This window comes from Ranitomeya variabilis, chromosome 3 (genome assembly GCF_051348905.1).
Source record: "Ranitomeya variabilis isolate aRanVar5 chromosome 3, aRanVar5.hap1, whole genome shotgun sequence".
NCBI lineage: Eukaryota > Metazoa > Chordata > Amphibia > Anura > Dendrobatidae > Ranitomeya > Ranitomeya variabilis.
The window spans coordinates 503,515,998-503,533,707 of NC_135234.1; the positions used below are offsets into that span (position 1 = coordinate 503,515,998).

Sequence of the window (17,710 nt, forward strand, 5' to 3'; positions counted from 1 at the left end):
ATTGTCCAGATATACCTGCTGTGGCTGTGTATGGAGAGGTGGGGGAGTAGTAGCAGCAAACAAGCAGTTCACAGGAAGCAGGAGCAGGCTGCTGTGGCTAACACCCCTGTGCGCGCTGTAAAAGAGAAATTAATATTCACTGCTCCTAATGCCCATAGTGCCTCCCAACTCTATGCACTGATGCTGGTGCCGAGAGGTGGGAGGGACTATGGGCATGGGGAGCAGTGAATATTAATTTCCCTGTAACAGTGGGCACAGGGTTAGCCACAGCCGCCGGCTCCTGCAGTGTCTGGGTGATCACGTATGCCCGCTATGAAAGAAGATGAATATTCACTGCTCCATATGCCCACAGTCCCGAGCATGCGGAGCAGTGAGTATTCTGGCAGGTACCTGCCAGATGTCTTGATATCTTCCTGGAGCAGAACAATATTGTATCATACAATTATTAGGCTCTGTAGAAGGACGTAGATCTGGGGATTTATTATGATGGAATATAGGCTGAACTGGATGGACAAATGTCTTTTTTCAGCCTTACTAACTATGTTACTATGTTACTATGTTACCCTCAACTTCTAAGCAGCGCATGACGTCACTGCCATGCGCTGCTTACAAGCATAAATCAGCTGCTGGCATCAGAACAGGATGCTGCGTTGGAGCACAGGGAAGGTAAGTAGGATGGTTTATTTTTTTTAATGTTTTTCTGATGGGGGCCATGTATACCAGGATGGGAATTGGGGCCATGCATATCAGGATAGGGATGAGGGGGCCATGCATACCAGGATAGGGATGAGGAGGCCATGCATACCAGGATTAGGATGAGGAGACCAAGCAGGCCAGGATAGGGATGAAGGGGCCAAGTATACAAGTATGGGGATGATGGTATCATATATACCAGGATGGTGATGAGGGGACCATGTATACCGGGATGGTGATGAGGTGGCCATGTATACCAGGATGAGGATGAAGGAGCCATGTATACCCGGATTGGGGACATATACTGTATATACCAGGATGGGGAATATTAGTACAGAATTGGGGGATATTACCCCTGTAGCAGTCTCAGTATCAGATCCCCCCTCCCATAACAGTGTGCATGACCACATTTGTTTTCGGTTTTCCTCCTCTAAAACCTAGGTGCGTCTTATGGTCCAATGCGTCTTATGGTTCTAAAAATACGGAATATCACTGACAGGTTATCTTTAATAGAGCAGTATGTTTTCTATATGCTCCTAGTGATTGCAAAAAAAAGCTTACGCTCTGTCAAAGGATGCAGCATGTCAAGTTACAATATATCAATATACAATCTATCAGTACTTTACTAACAAGAAATCTGTGCCAGAAGAACTAAGCAGTTATTACTTGGAGATTAAATTTATTATGATAGTAAACAATTCTGAGCTGTGATGCTTTCGACTGTCACATGGATCTCACACCTTTAACAGTTTTCTTTCAGTATCAACTGATGATATTGTAAAGGAAGATACATCAGAAAGTGATTCTTCATTTTCTGAGATGATAAGATCTTCATCAGAATAAATTGCTTGGTTGCTTTCAGAGTAGAATTGTACAGCATGGTCATATCTCTTCTCAGAGAGGCCAAAACAGTGATGAGCCTCCATATTCTCACATCTTAAAGACAAAAGCCATCATCTCATTCAGGAACTGATCACGTTATTTACACTTTGAACAGCAAAATCCTGACAGATCCAATATACAACCAACACATTTATCAAAGAGGTTTTCAAATTAAGACAACACCTTTTAAACGGTGACCCTCTCTGTGAAAACCAAATTACGGTAATTTTCATCCTAAATCCCAATATATTTAGTGCCATAATCTAAACAATATTCTAATATGTTTGAATTAAAAAATTCCCTATCCTTCTCTAACTGCACTGATTTTTTTTTCCACTTCCTTTTTTAATGACGCTTTATTTGAGAATTCCAGTGCATGCTGGGATACTCAAATGAAGCATCAGCAGAGGCAGGGACTGTGGTCACTGCTGAAGTCTCGGCTCCCTCCCTGAAACGAAGTGTCATCAGTGACCTTACAGTGGCTGGGCTAGAGCCTATTCTGTCACTCTGCCATGTGCACAATGACAGTGCGCACATTCACCAGCTCAGAGCAGCAGTAAGGAGTTGGCAACAGATCGCTCTGTCAGAATTCAGAACACCTAGCGTGCAGAGATCAGCGCCGCCCTGTAAGTGATGTCACTGCTCTCTACACACTGGGCATTCTGGCAACACGGTCTATTGCCAGCTCATGACTGCTGATTTGAGCCAGCGAGAGAGTGCACATAGCACAGGAATCAAAACATATTTCATTTTTAGCTTTTGTTTTTTTCCTTCCTTTCAGTCCACGTAATAACTTTTTTATATTTCCATCAACATAACCGTACCATATGAGGGCTTCTTTTTTTTGCAAGGAAGTTGCCAGAAAGTTGTAAGTTTGAATGAAACCATTCACTTTAAAATATAATGTACTGAAAACACATAACAAAAAATCCAAAAAAGGGTGAAATGGTTAAAATATAAATGAAATTCCAGCAATTTTGGGCTTAGTTTTTAAGACACTTATTGTATAAATGAGTGTTCCACATGATTCTTTAATTCAATGTGATTTCGTAGATAGAACATTTCTGGTTATTGAATTTTAGTGGTTAAAATAATTGAGAGCTTTGTAAAATAAATTTTGGTTTGTTTTTCCATTAATTTTCTTATTTTTGCATTGGTAAACTTGTGTAAAAACTTGCTTTTTTGTGGTGAGCAGTTATTTTTTATATCCTGGGTAATTCATTGTATATTTCTAGAGATGAGACTTCTGAAGATGTGGGGATTCCAAATGTTTGTATAATTAGTTTTGCAGTATATAGTAAAAAAAATGATTTCCAGTGAAGATCAACTGGTCATTGTAGGTTTACCTACATTGTTGTGATGGAGGTTTCCAAGGGAAAAACACTGATGGAAAAATGTCAAAACCCCACTAATGCGTCACAGGGATTTGGGCAGATGGGCACCTTGTCCCAGTGGCGGACATATCATTGGTGCAACCTGTATAGCTGCACAGGGGCCCAAGATATTATAAAGCAAGTGCAATTTTGTATTTTTAGGAGGTCTTGAGCAGCAAAGGGTCCATATATTTTTCTTGTACAGGGGCCCATTGCGGTCTGTATCCACCAGTGTCTAAACCCAAAAAACCATTTCATTGACTGACAGTGGCATCTAAGTTGTTAGACAGAAGCATTTGGAGCTAGCTCTGTTTGCTGTGGTTAGAGGTAATTTTTTTTTAATAAAATGGTGGTGCTTCTTATAATCCATGCATCTTATTGATTACCGAGGTGGTGGCTGCGATGAAGCAGGGTCTCTGCTAGAGGAGGCAGGAGTGGAGTAATGCTGCAAGCCGCAGGCTGGGGTGAGGGGGGGTTCCAATGTGTGGCGTGCCGCTGTGGGTGTCCGGTGCTGCTTCGGGTATCCAATGCTGCTTTGGGGGTCTCCGTTGCTGCTGCGGGGGTCTCCGGTGCTGCGGGGGTCCTGCTGACATTTTGTGAAAGGCCAGAGCCCCTGCAGTTCCATGGTTTTCTATGCGGTGCACTCTGGGAAAATGGCCACTGGGGGGGTGCGGCGCATGCGCAGATGGACATCTTGGTGCCGAGATCTCCATCTGTGCATGCGTCGCCCCCCCCCCCGGCAGCCATTTTCCCAGAGTCCACCGCATAGGAAACCATGGAACTGAGGGGGCTCTGGTCTTTCACAAAATGTCGGCAGGGCCCCCGCAGCGCTGGAGACCCCGCAGCAGACCCAGAGACCCCCGCAACAGAACTGGAGACCCACGCAGCGCCGGACACCCCCTCAACCCAACCTGCAGCCTGCAGCAATGGTACCGGTAAGGTATATCCGCATTATAAGATGTACCTCCATTTTCCCCCCAAATTTGGGGGAAATAAAGTGCATCTTATAATCCGAAAAATACGGTACCGACTACTGAGACTGTTCCGTACACTTGCACCCAATGTAAATGAATGTCGGTGTGCAGGTAGGGGTTAATAGGGCATATGGAGAGTGTTCTTTTCATGAGACTCCAAGCTTACACTATAAGATGCACAGATAGATAGTAGAAATCATTAACTGGAGGCAAATTATTTTTTGTGAAAAATCACATAGAATTAGATAAAATTAGGACCATTTCAAACCTTATAATTAAAAAATGCTACATGATCATGTACTAACCTTTTTCCATTACAAAACAGTATCTGCAACATTGTCCCACTGATAGCAGTTACGATACCAGGTAAGAACGTTAGCGAAGATGGATATGCCAAAGTCAAAACATGATCCCCAACATTTAGTACATGTGGTTCACTGAACTTTCCAAAAATCCATTCCATGTCTTGTACTGCTGTTGTACCATCTGCCCATGAAATGATATACTTCTTGTGATTGTCTGTCTGCTTCTTTACTTCAGCTGCAAAAAAGTGAGCAGATGACGATCTTTATAAAGAATAGTGATGCTATTTTTTCCCATGTGTGTAGATGGAGTTTCTAAAAATATAGGCTGCACAGATATCGGTGCACAGGAGAAGTAGCTGTCTTAATTAAAGTGTTACCTTTCCTTGCGATCCAGACCTCTGGTTATACTGACGTTACTACTGACCCTGCTCCATTGTACAAAGCACATATTTAAAAGACACTGTAGCAGAAGAGTATCTTCTAGTGATAAGTTAGTGAGTACTGTGTGAGGATTATTACAGTATAAGGAAGGGTATGTTCAAGGTGAAAAATCCACAGTGTATTAATGCAGCAAAGTGGATAAGATTTCACTAAGGCCTCATTCAAAACGTCTATTTTTTTTCTTCATATGTGAAAAACAAAGTCTCATTTCGATCAGGGTGGTGGATCAGGTTTCCATCAGTGTTTCGTCAGTGTGTGAATTTTTATCATCTGTCATTCTTCAGTTTTTCTCCTATGCAAAAAAAACTGATGACGGGTTTCTCACGCTTCTCCTAGCAGTCGGCAAAAATTGGACAGAACTGCGAGGTGATGCCATCAGTTTACTTTTTGAGTTTCTTACAGGGCATAGACTTAAATATGCAATTTTCACCTGTGACTCAGACAAAAATTGATGAAAAACACTGATAGAACACATATATGAAAAATGGACAACTGGATGAGGTCTACGTCTCATCCACAATCGGTACGGAATCTGCAGAAACTGATCTAAGGTGCGGGTTTTAAATCCAGAGAATTTCAATTTATGCCGCAGATTTTCACTCTGGATATACCTCTTTTAAATGCATAGGATGAAATGTTCTGGAAATATACAACAAATCTACATGTTACATGGGTTTTGCTGCAGATTTGCGATAAATAGTCCCAAACAAATATTTTTCAGTTTATGCTCAGGGTGGACATGGAATATGTACAGATGTAGATATATTTACATATTTATATACATTACCTAAATGAAAAGTTCCAGTTTTATCATTCCTAGCAATCACAGGCTGCCCAACCCATCTTTTTTCACATTCCAAGATGTATGAAGTAGCTGTCTTATATTTTTCTGGGCATACTGAATAAATATGTTCTCTTTGAGCACAAGATTCAACACTGTCATAGTATCGTACCTAAGAAAAAATAGGCAATTAATATATTGTAAGATACAAATAAGACCTTGCTACAAGCACATGACTTGTTTATTGCACATCGAATTGGCAGAAATGACGTATTTTATGTTTTATCCAAATTATAATATTAAAGCATCAATACAATAATATCACAAGTCCTATCCAAGAAGTTCCTAAATAAATAGCTGTAGCTTAGAAGAATATTAATGTGAAGTAGCAATTTCATACCACTCAGCTTCTTTACAAAACACAAGTATATTTGTATTTCAGGGCCAATTTTCATTAGCTAGGTCACTTTATATTTACAGTAATACAGACATATTTAATTTGACACATATGAAGACTGTAGTTTTAATATATTACTCTCTCCTTTCAGGGATGACCTTACATTGAATGGTGCCTATTGCTATATCCTCTGTTGATAACCCCTACATAAGTTATACGGTCATTCAGTGTAAAAGTAAGGCCGGTTTCACACGTCAGTGGCTCCGGTACGTGAGGTGACAGTTTCCTCACGTACCGGAGCCACTGACACACGTAGACACATTGAAATCAATGCATCTGTGCAGATGCCAATGATTTTTTGCGGACCGTGTCTCCGTGTGCCAAACACGGAGACATGTCAGTGTTCGTGGGAGCGCACGTATTACACGGACCCATTAAAGTCAATGGGTCCGTGTAAAACACGTAACGCACATGGATGTTTTCCGTGTGCAGTCCGTGTGCCGTGCTGGAGACAGCGCCTACAGTAAGTGCTGTCCCCCCAGCATGGTGCTGAAGCCGCCATTCATCCGTTCTCTCCAACGCTCGCTGGGGAGAAGGGATGAAAAATCTTTTTTTTTTTTTTTTTTTATGTGTTTAAAATAAACTTTAGGGCATCCTCCCCCCTCCCACCCCCTGTGCGCCCGGCCGCCGGCATTAAAATACTCACCCGCCTCCCTCGACGCTTGCTCTCCGCCCCGCAGCTTCTCCTGTATGAGCGGTCACGTGGTGCCGCCCATTACAGTGATGAATATGCGGCTCCACCCCTATGGGAGGTGGAGCCGCATATTCATCAACTGTAATGGGCGGCACCACGTGACCGCTCAGTGCATGAGAAGCTGCGGGGCGGAGAGCAAGCGTCGAGGGAGGTGGGTATTTTAATGCCGGCGGCCGGGCGCACAGGGGGTGGGAGGGGGGAGGATGCCCTAAAGTTTATTTTAAACACATAAAAGAAAAAAAAAAAAAGATTTTTCATCCCTTCTCCCCAGCGAGCGCTGGAGAGAACGGATGAATGGCGGCTTCAGCACCATGCTGGGGGGACAGCGCTTACTGTAGCGCTGTCTCTCCTGCACGGTCCGTGTGGTACCCAGGCGGCACACGGCTTCCGCACGTGTGCCACACAGATGGCCTACGTGAGCTCACGGACACACGGACACGGATAACTCCGGTACCGATTTTTTCCAGTACCGGAATTATCTGGACGTGTGGGACAGGCCTAACATACAGTGCCTCATATATACAGCATGAGCCCCACATAGCCTCCCATATATAGCATGAGCCCCACACAGCCTCCCATATATAGCATGAGCTCCACATAGCCCCCCATATATAGCATGAGCCCCACACAGCCTCCCATATACAGCATGAGCTCCACATAGCCTCCCATATATAGCATGAGCCCCACATAGCCTCCCATATATAGCATGAGCTCCACATAGCCTCCCATATATAGCATGAGCCCCACACAGCCTCCCATATATAGCATGAGCCCCACATAGCCTCCCATATATAGCATGAGCCCCACACAGCCTCCCCTATATAGCATGAGCTCAATATAGCCTCCCATAGATAGCATAATACCCCCACAGGCTTTTTATTTTCACAGCTAAATTTTATAAACTTCTGTGAAGCACCTGGGGGTACAAGGTGCTCACCACACATCTAAATACATTCCTTGAGGGGTCTAGCTTCTAAATGGGGTCACTTGTGTGGGGTTTCCACTGTATAGGCACATCAGGGGCTCTCCAAATGGGACATGACATCCGCTAATGATTCCAAGAAATTTTACATTCAAAAAGTCGAATGGCGCTCCTTCCCTTCCGAGCCCTGACTCGCGTCCAAACAGTAATTTTCTACCTCATATTGGATATCAGCATACTCAGGAGAAATTGCACAACAAATTGTATGGAGCAATTTCTCCTGTTAGGGTACCGTCTCACAGTGGCACTTTGATCGCTACGACGGCACGATCCGTGACGTTCCAGCGATATCCATACGATATCACTGTGTCTGACACGCAGCAGCGATCAGGGACCCTGCTGAGAATCGTACGTCGTAGCAGATCGTTTGGAACTTTATTTCGTCGCTGGATCTCCCGCTGTCATCGCTGGATCGGTGTGTGTGACACCGATCCAGCGATGTGTTCGCTTGTAACCAGGGTAAACATCGGGTTACTAAGCGCAGGGCCGCGCTTAGTAACCCGATGTTTACCCTGGTTACCATCGTAAATGTAAAAAAACCAAACAGTACATACTCACATTCCGGTGTCACGTCCCTCGCCGTCTGCTTCCCGCACTGACTGTGAGCGCCGGCCGTCAAGTGAAAGCAGAGCACAGCGGTGACGTCACCGCTGTGCTGTGCCTTACGGCCGGCACTCACAGTCAGTGCGGGAAGCAGACGGCGAGGGACGTGACACCGGAATGTGAGTATGTACTGTTTGGTTTTTTTTACATTTACGATGGTAACCAGGGGAAACATCGGGTTACTAAGCGCGGCCCTGCGCTTAGTAACCCGATGTTTACCCTGGTTACCCGGGGACTTCGGCATCGTTGGTCGCTGGAGAGCTGTCTGTGTGACAGCTCCCCAGCGACCACACAACGACTTACCAACGATCACGGCCAGATCGTATCGCTGGTTGTGATCGTTGGTAAATCGTTTAGTGTAACGGTACCCTTACCCTTACGAAAATGCTAGATTTGGTGCCAAAATAAATTTTTTGTGGGGAAAAAGTGATTTTTTTATTTCCACGGCTCAATATTATAAACTTCTGTAACGCACCTGTGGGTTCAAGGTGCTCAATACACATCTAAATCAGTTTCCTGAGGGGTCTAGTTTCCAAAATGGTGTCACTTGTGGGGGATTTTTACTGTTTAGGCACATCAGGGGCTCTCCAAATGTGACATGGCTTGCATCAATTGTTCCAGAAAATTTTGCATAGACAAAGTCAAATGACGCTCCTTCTCTTCCTTGCTCTGCCATGTACCCAAACAGTGGTTTTCTCCCTCATATGGCATATCAGCATGCTCAGGAGAATTTGCACAACAAATTTTGGGGTCCATTTTTACCTGTTACCCTTGTCAAAATAAAAAACAATTAAATCTGAACAAATTTTTGGGGAAAAATGTGCAAAAAAAATTTTTTTTTCCACATTCCAAAAATTCCTGAGAAACACCTGAACCTTTAATAAACTTCTTGAATGTGGTTTTGAACACCTTGAGGGTTGCAGTTTTTTGAATGGTTTCACTTTCGGGTATTTTCTATCATATAGAACCCGCAAAATTATTTCAAATGTTAGGGGGTCCCTAAAAAAAGTGTAAATTTTGTTGAAAAAAGGAGAAATCATTGGTCAACTTTTAACCCTTGTAACTTCCTAACAAAAAAAAAAGGTTTAAAAAGTTGTGCTGATGTAAAGTAGACATGTGGAAATGTTATTTATTAACTATTTTTGTGACACTTATCTCTGATTAGGGGCATAAGAATTCAAAGTTTAAAAATTGCAAAATTTCCTCTTTTTTTTTTTTTTAACAAATAAATGCAATTTATATAGAAGAAATTTTACCACTAACACGAAGAACAATATGTCATGAAAAACAGTCTCAGAATCAGTGGGATACAGCATTCCAGCCTTATTACCTCATAAAGTGGCACTGGTCAGAATTGTAACATGCAAACCACCTTGGGGGTAAAGGGATTAAGTTACTGCAATGTCCCAAATGGGGTAAGTGACAAAGCAAACCTGAAGAACTAGTGTATAGTAAATTTCTTATTGAAGATATTTGCTTATATTATTAATATTACACCCAGTACATATTGGGATAGGATCTTGGAGATGGGAATACCCCTTTAAAGACTTTTCCATTACTGAGATAAAAGATGACAGATGGTGCTCATAAAGTTCTATGCAGAAGGGAAGTAGAGAAGGAGGAGCTAGAGGAAGACACAGACATTCTACTGCAAGTTATACTTTAAGCAACTGTATAATAAAACCTGGCACTCAACTTATATAGTGAAAGCGAATTTATTTATCAGCAACCAAACGTTTCGGTCATTAGTCTGACCTTCATCAGTTACGTATAGTAAGTGGTGTTTATGATGGGTGTATGCCCATGTGAGCAAGGGAATATGGTTTCCCTGGTCTATGTAGAGGCTAGGTATGCGTTAGGCAGCCGCAGGCATGTGGCGTGAAGGACGCGGTTACTATATGTAACTGATGAAGGAATAACAGAATCAAATAGCACGTATCAATACTCTGGGCCGAGAGCATGTTTGAATCTCAAACTCTCCCCATCTCATATATCCACTATTAAGCTTCAGTGTAGTACTCCAAAATACATATGAATACCAAAGAAAAACGGAGTAAGCGAAAACACTCACAAAAGAGATGATGTAAAACTCTTTTTATTAAGTATACAAACCACAATAAAATTAACCCATTAGATAAAAGGAAACAGATAAAAATAAGGAGGAAGCAATGCCAGTAACCAGAGGAGAACAGAGCGATCACTAGTATGACATCGGTAAAATGTATATAGCAGTGCCTAAACGTATATTAAACATACATATATAGGGGCAACTGCCCCCCAAAAAATCAAGCACCATATTAAACGCCCATATAGGACTGTTCCCAAAATGGAGCATATGTATAAGGTGCATTGCAGTGCTCACCCATAGTACGTCCTAACCGATATAACATGGATAAAATATGTGCAAAAATGCTTGGGTATATAGTAGGCTTATATGTGTGAAAATCGCTGCCCAAAAAATGGCGCCGTACTATACGCCCATATAGGACTGCCCCCTAAATGGAGCATACATTTAAGGTGCATTACACAGCTTACCCATAGTGTGTCCTGATCTGCAGCGCTCTCCCCGCAACCCCTGACGCGCGTTTCGCGTGCCTGCTTCTTCAAAAGGGGACGTAGCCAAACTGATGAAGGTCAGACTAATGACCGAAACGTTTGGTTGCTGATAAATAAATTCGCTTTCACTATATAAGCTGAGTGCCAGGTTTTATTATACATTACTAAGGTGTTGGAACCTACCTAGGCACCACACTCTACAAGCTATGCACACGTTTATCTACTTATACTTTAAGCAACTGTCTGAAATTACTCTTCATCTTAAAGCATAAATGCCACTTAAATGGCTTATCCACTACTTGGACAACCCCTTCTCATTCTTCATTTTTGGCCCCTTTAAAAAAAAATCTATACTTACCTGCCATGACAATGCCGTTCCAGCGGTGTCGACACTCACATTCCCAGGGCTCATGTGAGGTTATCTCAGGTGATCCCTGTGCTCAATCGATGTTGGAGTCACTGTCCCGCCTTCAGACAAATCGAACATCAAGAGGAAGTCAGAGATCGGCCCCAGCTCTGACTTTTTGATAATGTTTAATACGTCCAAAGGTGGGGATAGTGAAGCCGGCACTGATTGGGCTCAGGGCTCGTGTGACATCACAACCTCACATGAGCCCTGGGATTGTGAGTGCTGATATCGTTGGAACAGTGCCGACATGGGAGATGAATATGTGTTTTTATTTTAATGGGGCCAAACATGAGAAATGAGAAGCGGTTGCCCAAGTAGTGGATAACCCCTTTAATTCTGCACAATGCATGATATTAGGAGTAGCTGATAGATATAGATTTCCCCTTAATTGCTAACTACTAGAGAATTGTCATGTTTCATTTAGCTGGAAAGAAATAGATAAATGGACGAGCATGGTCAAACAGGACAGGAGCTTTTCTTCGTATATGTAACAGCCCTCGTTGCCTTTTCGAATCATCCTTTTAACTGGAAACAAAGAAAAGCAAAGTATTCTCCACAGGACTTTAGATTTTTAAATTAAATCTAAAAATACCGGACAAAATACAGGACAAAAATGAACATTGTGAACATCATCTATGGAATCCCACTGATGGGCAGATTCACCTCTATTACGACATAAAGACACTTCTAGCACCTGCAACATTCAGACGTGTCACTGCTTTCCTTACCGTCACGTTGAGATCAGGAGTAGACTGTAATACTACTCCTGGACAATAACTCCCAGGATGAAGTGGATGAGGTCCAATCACGGGGTCACTTTCCTACGGATGTAGAGAGCAGTGAGACACATGATTAGGTGACACAAAATGTTCTGTCGCTAAATTGTTTTCACGTGAAGTCAATAAAGAACTGAGGGAAGATGTAATATGCTGCTAAAAAAAGAAGCAAATTGTTCTGGCCTGATAAAATACATCTTCTGCTCTAACGTGTGACCTGCAATTTGTGCACTGCTGAGCGCTGCGTTATTGTATCTCTACAGGTGGAGCATACGGCCTCGGCTTCTTACTGAACTCAATTCACAATGCGGATTCATGGATTCTAATCCTAAACCAAATACAGATGTTCAACATCCCTGAGCTAACGCTTGCTTTATCTCCATCAGCCCCCCACCACTGAATGTAGTTTCCCTGTAGTTATCCAGCAAAGTATGCCCAGCTTTCTATATTTCTACAGTATCAGATCAACGTAGTGGGACTATTTGATCAAAAGCACCATGACCTGTAGATCACTTTCTAAATCACTTGTTGCAGGTTTCAAAATATATTGGACCGAATACATGGGTAGGTTAATTGGACATCAATTTTAATGAGAATCTGTCACCAGGTTTTTACTGTTCCATCAGAGCAGCATAAAGTAGGGGTAGAAACCATGATTATACTGAGTCACTTTCTGGGTTTCTTGCTAGTTTTGATAAAATCCCTGTTTTATCTGCTGCAGCTCCTATCAATGATGACCCCAGCTAACCCCATCTCTCACCATGATTGATAGCTTTCTGACTATAGACAGTGGAAGCAAAAAGCTGTCAGTCAAGGGTGTGGATGGGATTAGACAGAGCTCATGACTGAGAAGTGTGGTAGATAAGGACGTGCTTTATCAAAACTACAGAGAAGAAGCCAGCAAGAAGCAGAAACCTAATACACTCCATTTAACAAGGGTTGCTTACAAGGTAAGAGAAATAAGGTTTGCAGCTCATCCTAATTTTAATGAAAGTAGCTGACCTGCAGCAGCACCCACAATCCGAGGACAGAAGGGCCACAACTTTGAAAAAAGCAAACTCTATTTCCTAAACTCCTACAATAATCAATATGAAGATGCCAATGTATTTTTTTATTTCTGACATTATTTATGGCCACCTCGGTGAAGGCAATACATTTTTTACCGTTTGTGTATAAAACCCGAGATACCCTCTTCAATCTGCCTAATAACTAGGATGACTATAGTTGATGCTTTAGGATTCTGACATACAGTTATATGAAAAAGTTTGGGCACCCCTATTAAATCTTAAGCTTAATGTTTTATAAAAATTGTTTTTTTAGCAACAGCTTTTTCAGTTTCATATATCTAATAACTGTTGGACACAGTAATGTTTCTGCCTTGAAATGAGGTTTATTGTACTAACAGAAAATGTGCAATCTGCATTCAAACAAAATTTGACAGGTGCATAAGTATGGGTACCCTTATCATTTTCTTGTTTAAAATACTCCTACCTACTTTTTACTGACTTACTAAAGCACTTTTTTTGGTTTTGTAACCTCATTGATCTTTGAACTTCATAGCCAGGTGTATGCAATCATGAGAAAAGCTACTTAAAGTGGCCACTTGCAAGTTGTTCTCCTGTTTGAATCTCCTCTGAAGAGTGGCATCATGGGCTCCTCAAAACAACTGTCAAATGATCTGAAAACAAAGATTATTCAACATAGTTGTTCAGGGGAAGGATACAAAAAGCTGTCTCAGAGATTTAACCTGTCAATTTCCACTGTGAGGAACATAGTAAGGAAATGGAAGAACACAGGTACAGTTCTTGTTAAGGCCAGAAGTGGCAGGCCAAGAAAAACATCAGAAAGGCAGAGAAGAAGAAGGGTGAGATCAGTCAAGGACAATCCTCAGACCACCTCCAGAGAGCTGCAGCATCAACTTGCTGCAGATGGTGTCACTGTGCATCGGTCAACTATACAACCCACTGTGTTTTTTTGCTGCCATGCATAACGCCTTTTTGTATGACCAAACAACTCAATCTTGGTTTCATCAGTCCACAGGACCTTCTTCCAAAAAGAAATTGGCTTCTCCAAATGTGCTTTTGCATACCTCAGATTGCACATTTTCTGTTAGTACAATAAACCTCATTTCAAGGCAGAAACATTACTGTGTCCAACAGTTATTAGATATATGAAACTGAAATAGCTGTTGCAAAAAAAACAATTTTTATAAAACATTAAGCTTAAGATTAATAGGGGTGCCCAAACTTTTTCATATAACTGTATCACTTCTAAACGTTTGCCAGTCAGACACCCTTTTGGTAATCTTTCACCTGCTGAAATCTATATGCATAGAAACATAAGTAGGTAGATTCATCAGTTCCTACAATGTCATGACCAGGGGCGTAACTACCGCGGTCGCAGCGGTCGCAGTTGCGACGGGGCCCAGACTACTTAGGGGCCCCATGGACAGTAGTGAAGCCGGAGAATGAAATGACCCATGATTGCACCATTTGTGAGTGACCCGCGGCAGAGCCGTCACCGCTCTCTAATTATACTTACCTACTCCCGGCGCGGTCCCTGGAAGCCCCTGCTTCTTCCAGCGCTGCAGATTCTTCCTGCACTGAGCGGTCACATGGTCCCGCTCATTACAGAAATGAATATGCGGCTCCACCTCCCATAGAGGTGGAGCCTCATATTCATTTCTGTAATGAACGGGACCATGTGACTGCTCAATACAGGAAGAAGATGCAGCGGTGGAAGAAGCAGGGACGCAGCGCCAGGAGCAGCCTGCAGGTGACTGGTGGTGAGTATACAGCGCTGCGCAGCGCTGGGCGATATTTACCTCTCCTCGTTCCGGTGCGGCTCTGTCATCAGCGTCCTCTGGCAGTGACGTTCAGGTCAGAGGGCGCGGTGACGTACTGAACGTCAGTGCCGAAGACGGAGCCGCACGAGGAGCAGCCAGGTAAATATTGATAGTGCCGGGGGTCCTGAGCGAAGAGAGAGAGGTGAGTATGTGATTTATTTTTTTTATGGCAGCAAAAGCAAAAGGGGCAAGTCGCAAGTGGCTATACGGAGCATCTTATGGGGCCATAACACTTGTGCAGCGCCAGCACTATAAGGGGCAGTGGCTGTGCGGAGCATCTTATGGGGCCATAACTCTTGTGCAGCACTATAAGGGGCATTGACTGTGCGGAGCATCTTATGGGGCCATAACACTTGTGCAGCACTATAAGGGGCAGTGACTGTGCGGAGCATCTTATGGGGCCATAACAATTGTGCAGCACTATAAGGGGCAGTGACTGTGTACGGAGCATCTTATGGGGCCATAACTCTTGTGCAGCACTATAAGGGGCAGTGGCTGTGCGGAGCATCTTATGGGGCCATAACTCTTGTGCAGTACTATGCAGTGGCTGTGCGGGCTGTGCTCTATATACCCCTGTGCGGGCTGTGCTGTATATACCCCTGTGCGGGCTGTGCTGTATATACCCCTGTGCGGGCTGTGCTGTATATACCCCTGTGCGGGCTGTGCTGTATATATCCCTGTGCGGGCTGTGCTGTATCTATCCCTGTGCGGGCTGTGCTGTATATATCCCTGTGCGGGCTGTGCTGTATATATCCCTGTGCGGGCTGTGCTGTATATATCCCTGTGCGGGCTGTGCTGTATATACCCCTGTGCGGGCTGTGCTCTATATACCCCTGTGCGGGCTGTGCTCTATATATCCCTGTGCGGGCTGTGCTGGATATACCACTGTGTTGGCTGTGCTCTATATACCCCTGTGCGGGCTGTGCTGGATATACCACTGTGCGGGCTGTGCTGGATATATCCCTGTGCGGGCTGTGCTGGATATACCCCTGTGCGGGCTGTGCTGGATATACCCCTGTGCGGGCTGTGCTGGATATACCCCTGTGCGGGCTGTGCTGTATATATCCCTCTGCGGGCTGTGCTGTATATATCCCTGTGTGGGCTGTGCTCTATATACCCCTGTGCGGGCTGTGCTCTATATATCCCTGTGCGGGCTGTGCTGGATATACCACTGTGTTGGCTGTGCTCTATATACCCCTGTGCGGGCTGTGCTGGATATACCACTGTGCGGGCTGTGCTGGATATACCACTGTGCGGGCTGTGCTGGCACCCAACACCATGTTGCAGTGCAGGAGATTCCTGCAACAGTCCGAGGCGTATCTAGGGGAAGGTGGGGGGGGGCCCATTTGGAAGTTCGCACCGGGGCCCATGACTTTGTAGTTACGCCACTGGTCATGACTAACAGTAGCATTGCTGGAAACGTGTTGGCCTTGCTGCTGCCTACAGTATTTTTACTTTTGTATTAAAAACGTTTTTTGTAATTTTAACATTCGCCCCTGGTGCTAGATGTATAGATGTACAACCCTTGAATTCACTCCTGCATTGAATGTCCATCAAGTTATCTGTGCACCCTCCCAGAACTCTGTCCACTTTTGGGACAAAAGGACTATTTGTTACGGGTGAGCTGACTGCTTCACACTTTTTTTACTTTTATAGTTCACTACAGTTGTGTGAGCTTGTCCTAAGGTTATCATTCCATTATCTCAGATACATTACCTTAATCTCTTTATTGTTGTCATCTGTATCTGTCAATAGGTCATCTCTATGTATCCTTGCCACTTCACCAGAGGTTTTCTCAACAAAATAAGTGTTATCTCCACAATCATGAATAATGGATCCTACAAAATAAATTAGACTAAATAACGCACTTATTTGTACACATCCTATTTCTCACATAAGACCACTAGTTCATCCACCACAAATCATAACTGATCTGGCAGAAAGACAATCTGAAAGTTCAAACTTTATACAGATGTTCTCTGCTAAATGAGCACACACCATTTGTAGACAGTTTAGCTGGCCACACACAATAGATGGCTGTTGGCCAAATGACAGCTATCTCAGCTAACACTCCCATACACAGGAGAGCTTGTTGGCTAGTGCACTCCTGTGTTTTCTATGATAAAGACACTGGTTGATATGTTGGCCTGTGGCTAATCTCTGGGTGGACAATGTGATCAGTAGTCCTTGATCGGATATGCCCGATCAACATCTCTCCCCGACTATCGTCAGAGGGCCACCATATACATTAGACTGTCAGGCAAACCCATCAATATTGGCAGGTTCGGATGACATTAGCCTAATGTACATAGGGCCCTTTAGAGGTTTACTCCCATGCAAGTCTTTGGCTGAGAAGGGAATAAAGCTGGATTTTCACTGGACGATGATCATGAATGACCGTTCCTAAAAATGCTCGCTTCCCATTGATAGAGCCATGTAATCAGACTACCGATCCTTCGACAAATGAGGAAAATGCTCACTCGTTGGGTCAAATCACTTTTTGGCTTGATGAAAAGATCATTGTTCTTAGCAGTGCATCATTCTGTGTAAAGAAGACCTGTGCTGCCAAGAACAAAAAAACTAGCCTCTAAGAAACTCAGATGGAGGATGAATTAAAAGACCACTACACCTAAAGTTGGCAGCTTATAACAGTGCAGCATAGAAACCATTGTATAAATAATTTTCATACACATATGTGTAATTTGGCAGGTTATAAGTATTAAGGTTCACTCACACTGGCGTATAAAAATGTGTGGTCCCATTTTTATCCAGAAAAGTGGGACAATTTTTTCTCACTTGTCATCCATGTGCAATCCTTTTTTTTGTTACTAAGCAGCTATTAATCTTTTACAGGACCATTTACAGTTTCCTATGTTACAGAATTGTAATGTATCTGTAAAAATGGGATGTCATACTGATGGTCTGTATGGCATGCAATT

At 43.3% G+C, this 17,710-nt stretch overlaps 1 protein-coding gene across 3 annotated transcripts in view; it reads right to left on the reverse strand.

Moving 5' to 3' along the window:
* Positions 1 to 701: 701 nt before the first annotated feature.
* The window catches only part of VWA3B (von Willebrand factor A domain containing 3B), a 353,597-nt gene continuing 336,588 nt past the window's right edge, over positions 702 to 17,710 (reverse strand). For all 3 annotated transcript variants that reach the window (XM_077296867.1, XM_077296866.1, XM_077296868.1), the window contains 5 exons: positions 16,488 to 16,609; positions 11,879 to 11,971; positions 5,456 to 5,621; positions 4,228 to 4,462; positions 702 to 1,629 (listed from right to left, as the gene is read on the reverse strand). In XM_077296867.1, the coding sequence (XP_077152982.1) occupies positions 1,428 to 1,629; positions 4,228 to 4,462; positions 5,456 to 5,621; positions 11,879 to 11,971; positions 16,488 to 16,609 (818 nt within the window). In that variant the 3' untranslated portion in view covers positions 702 to 1,427. The remainder of the gene's footprint in view (positions 1,630 to 4,227; positions 4,463 to 5,455; positions 5,622 to 11,878; positions 11,972 to 16,487; positions 16,610 to 17,710) is intronic.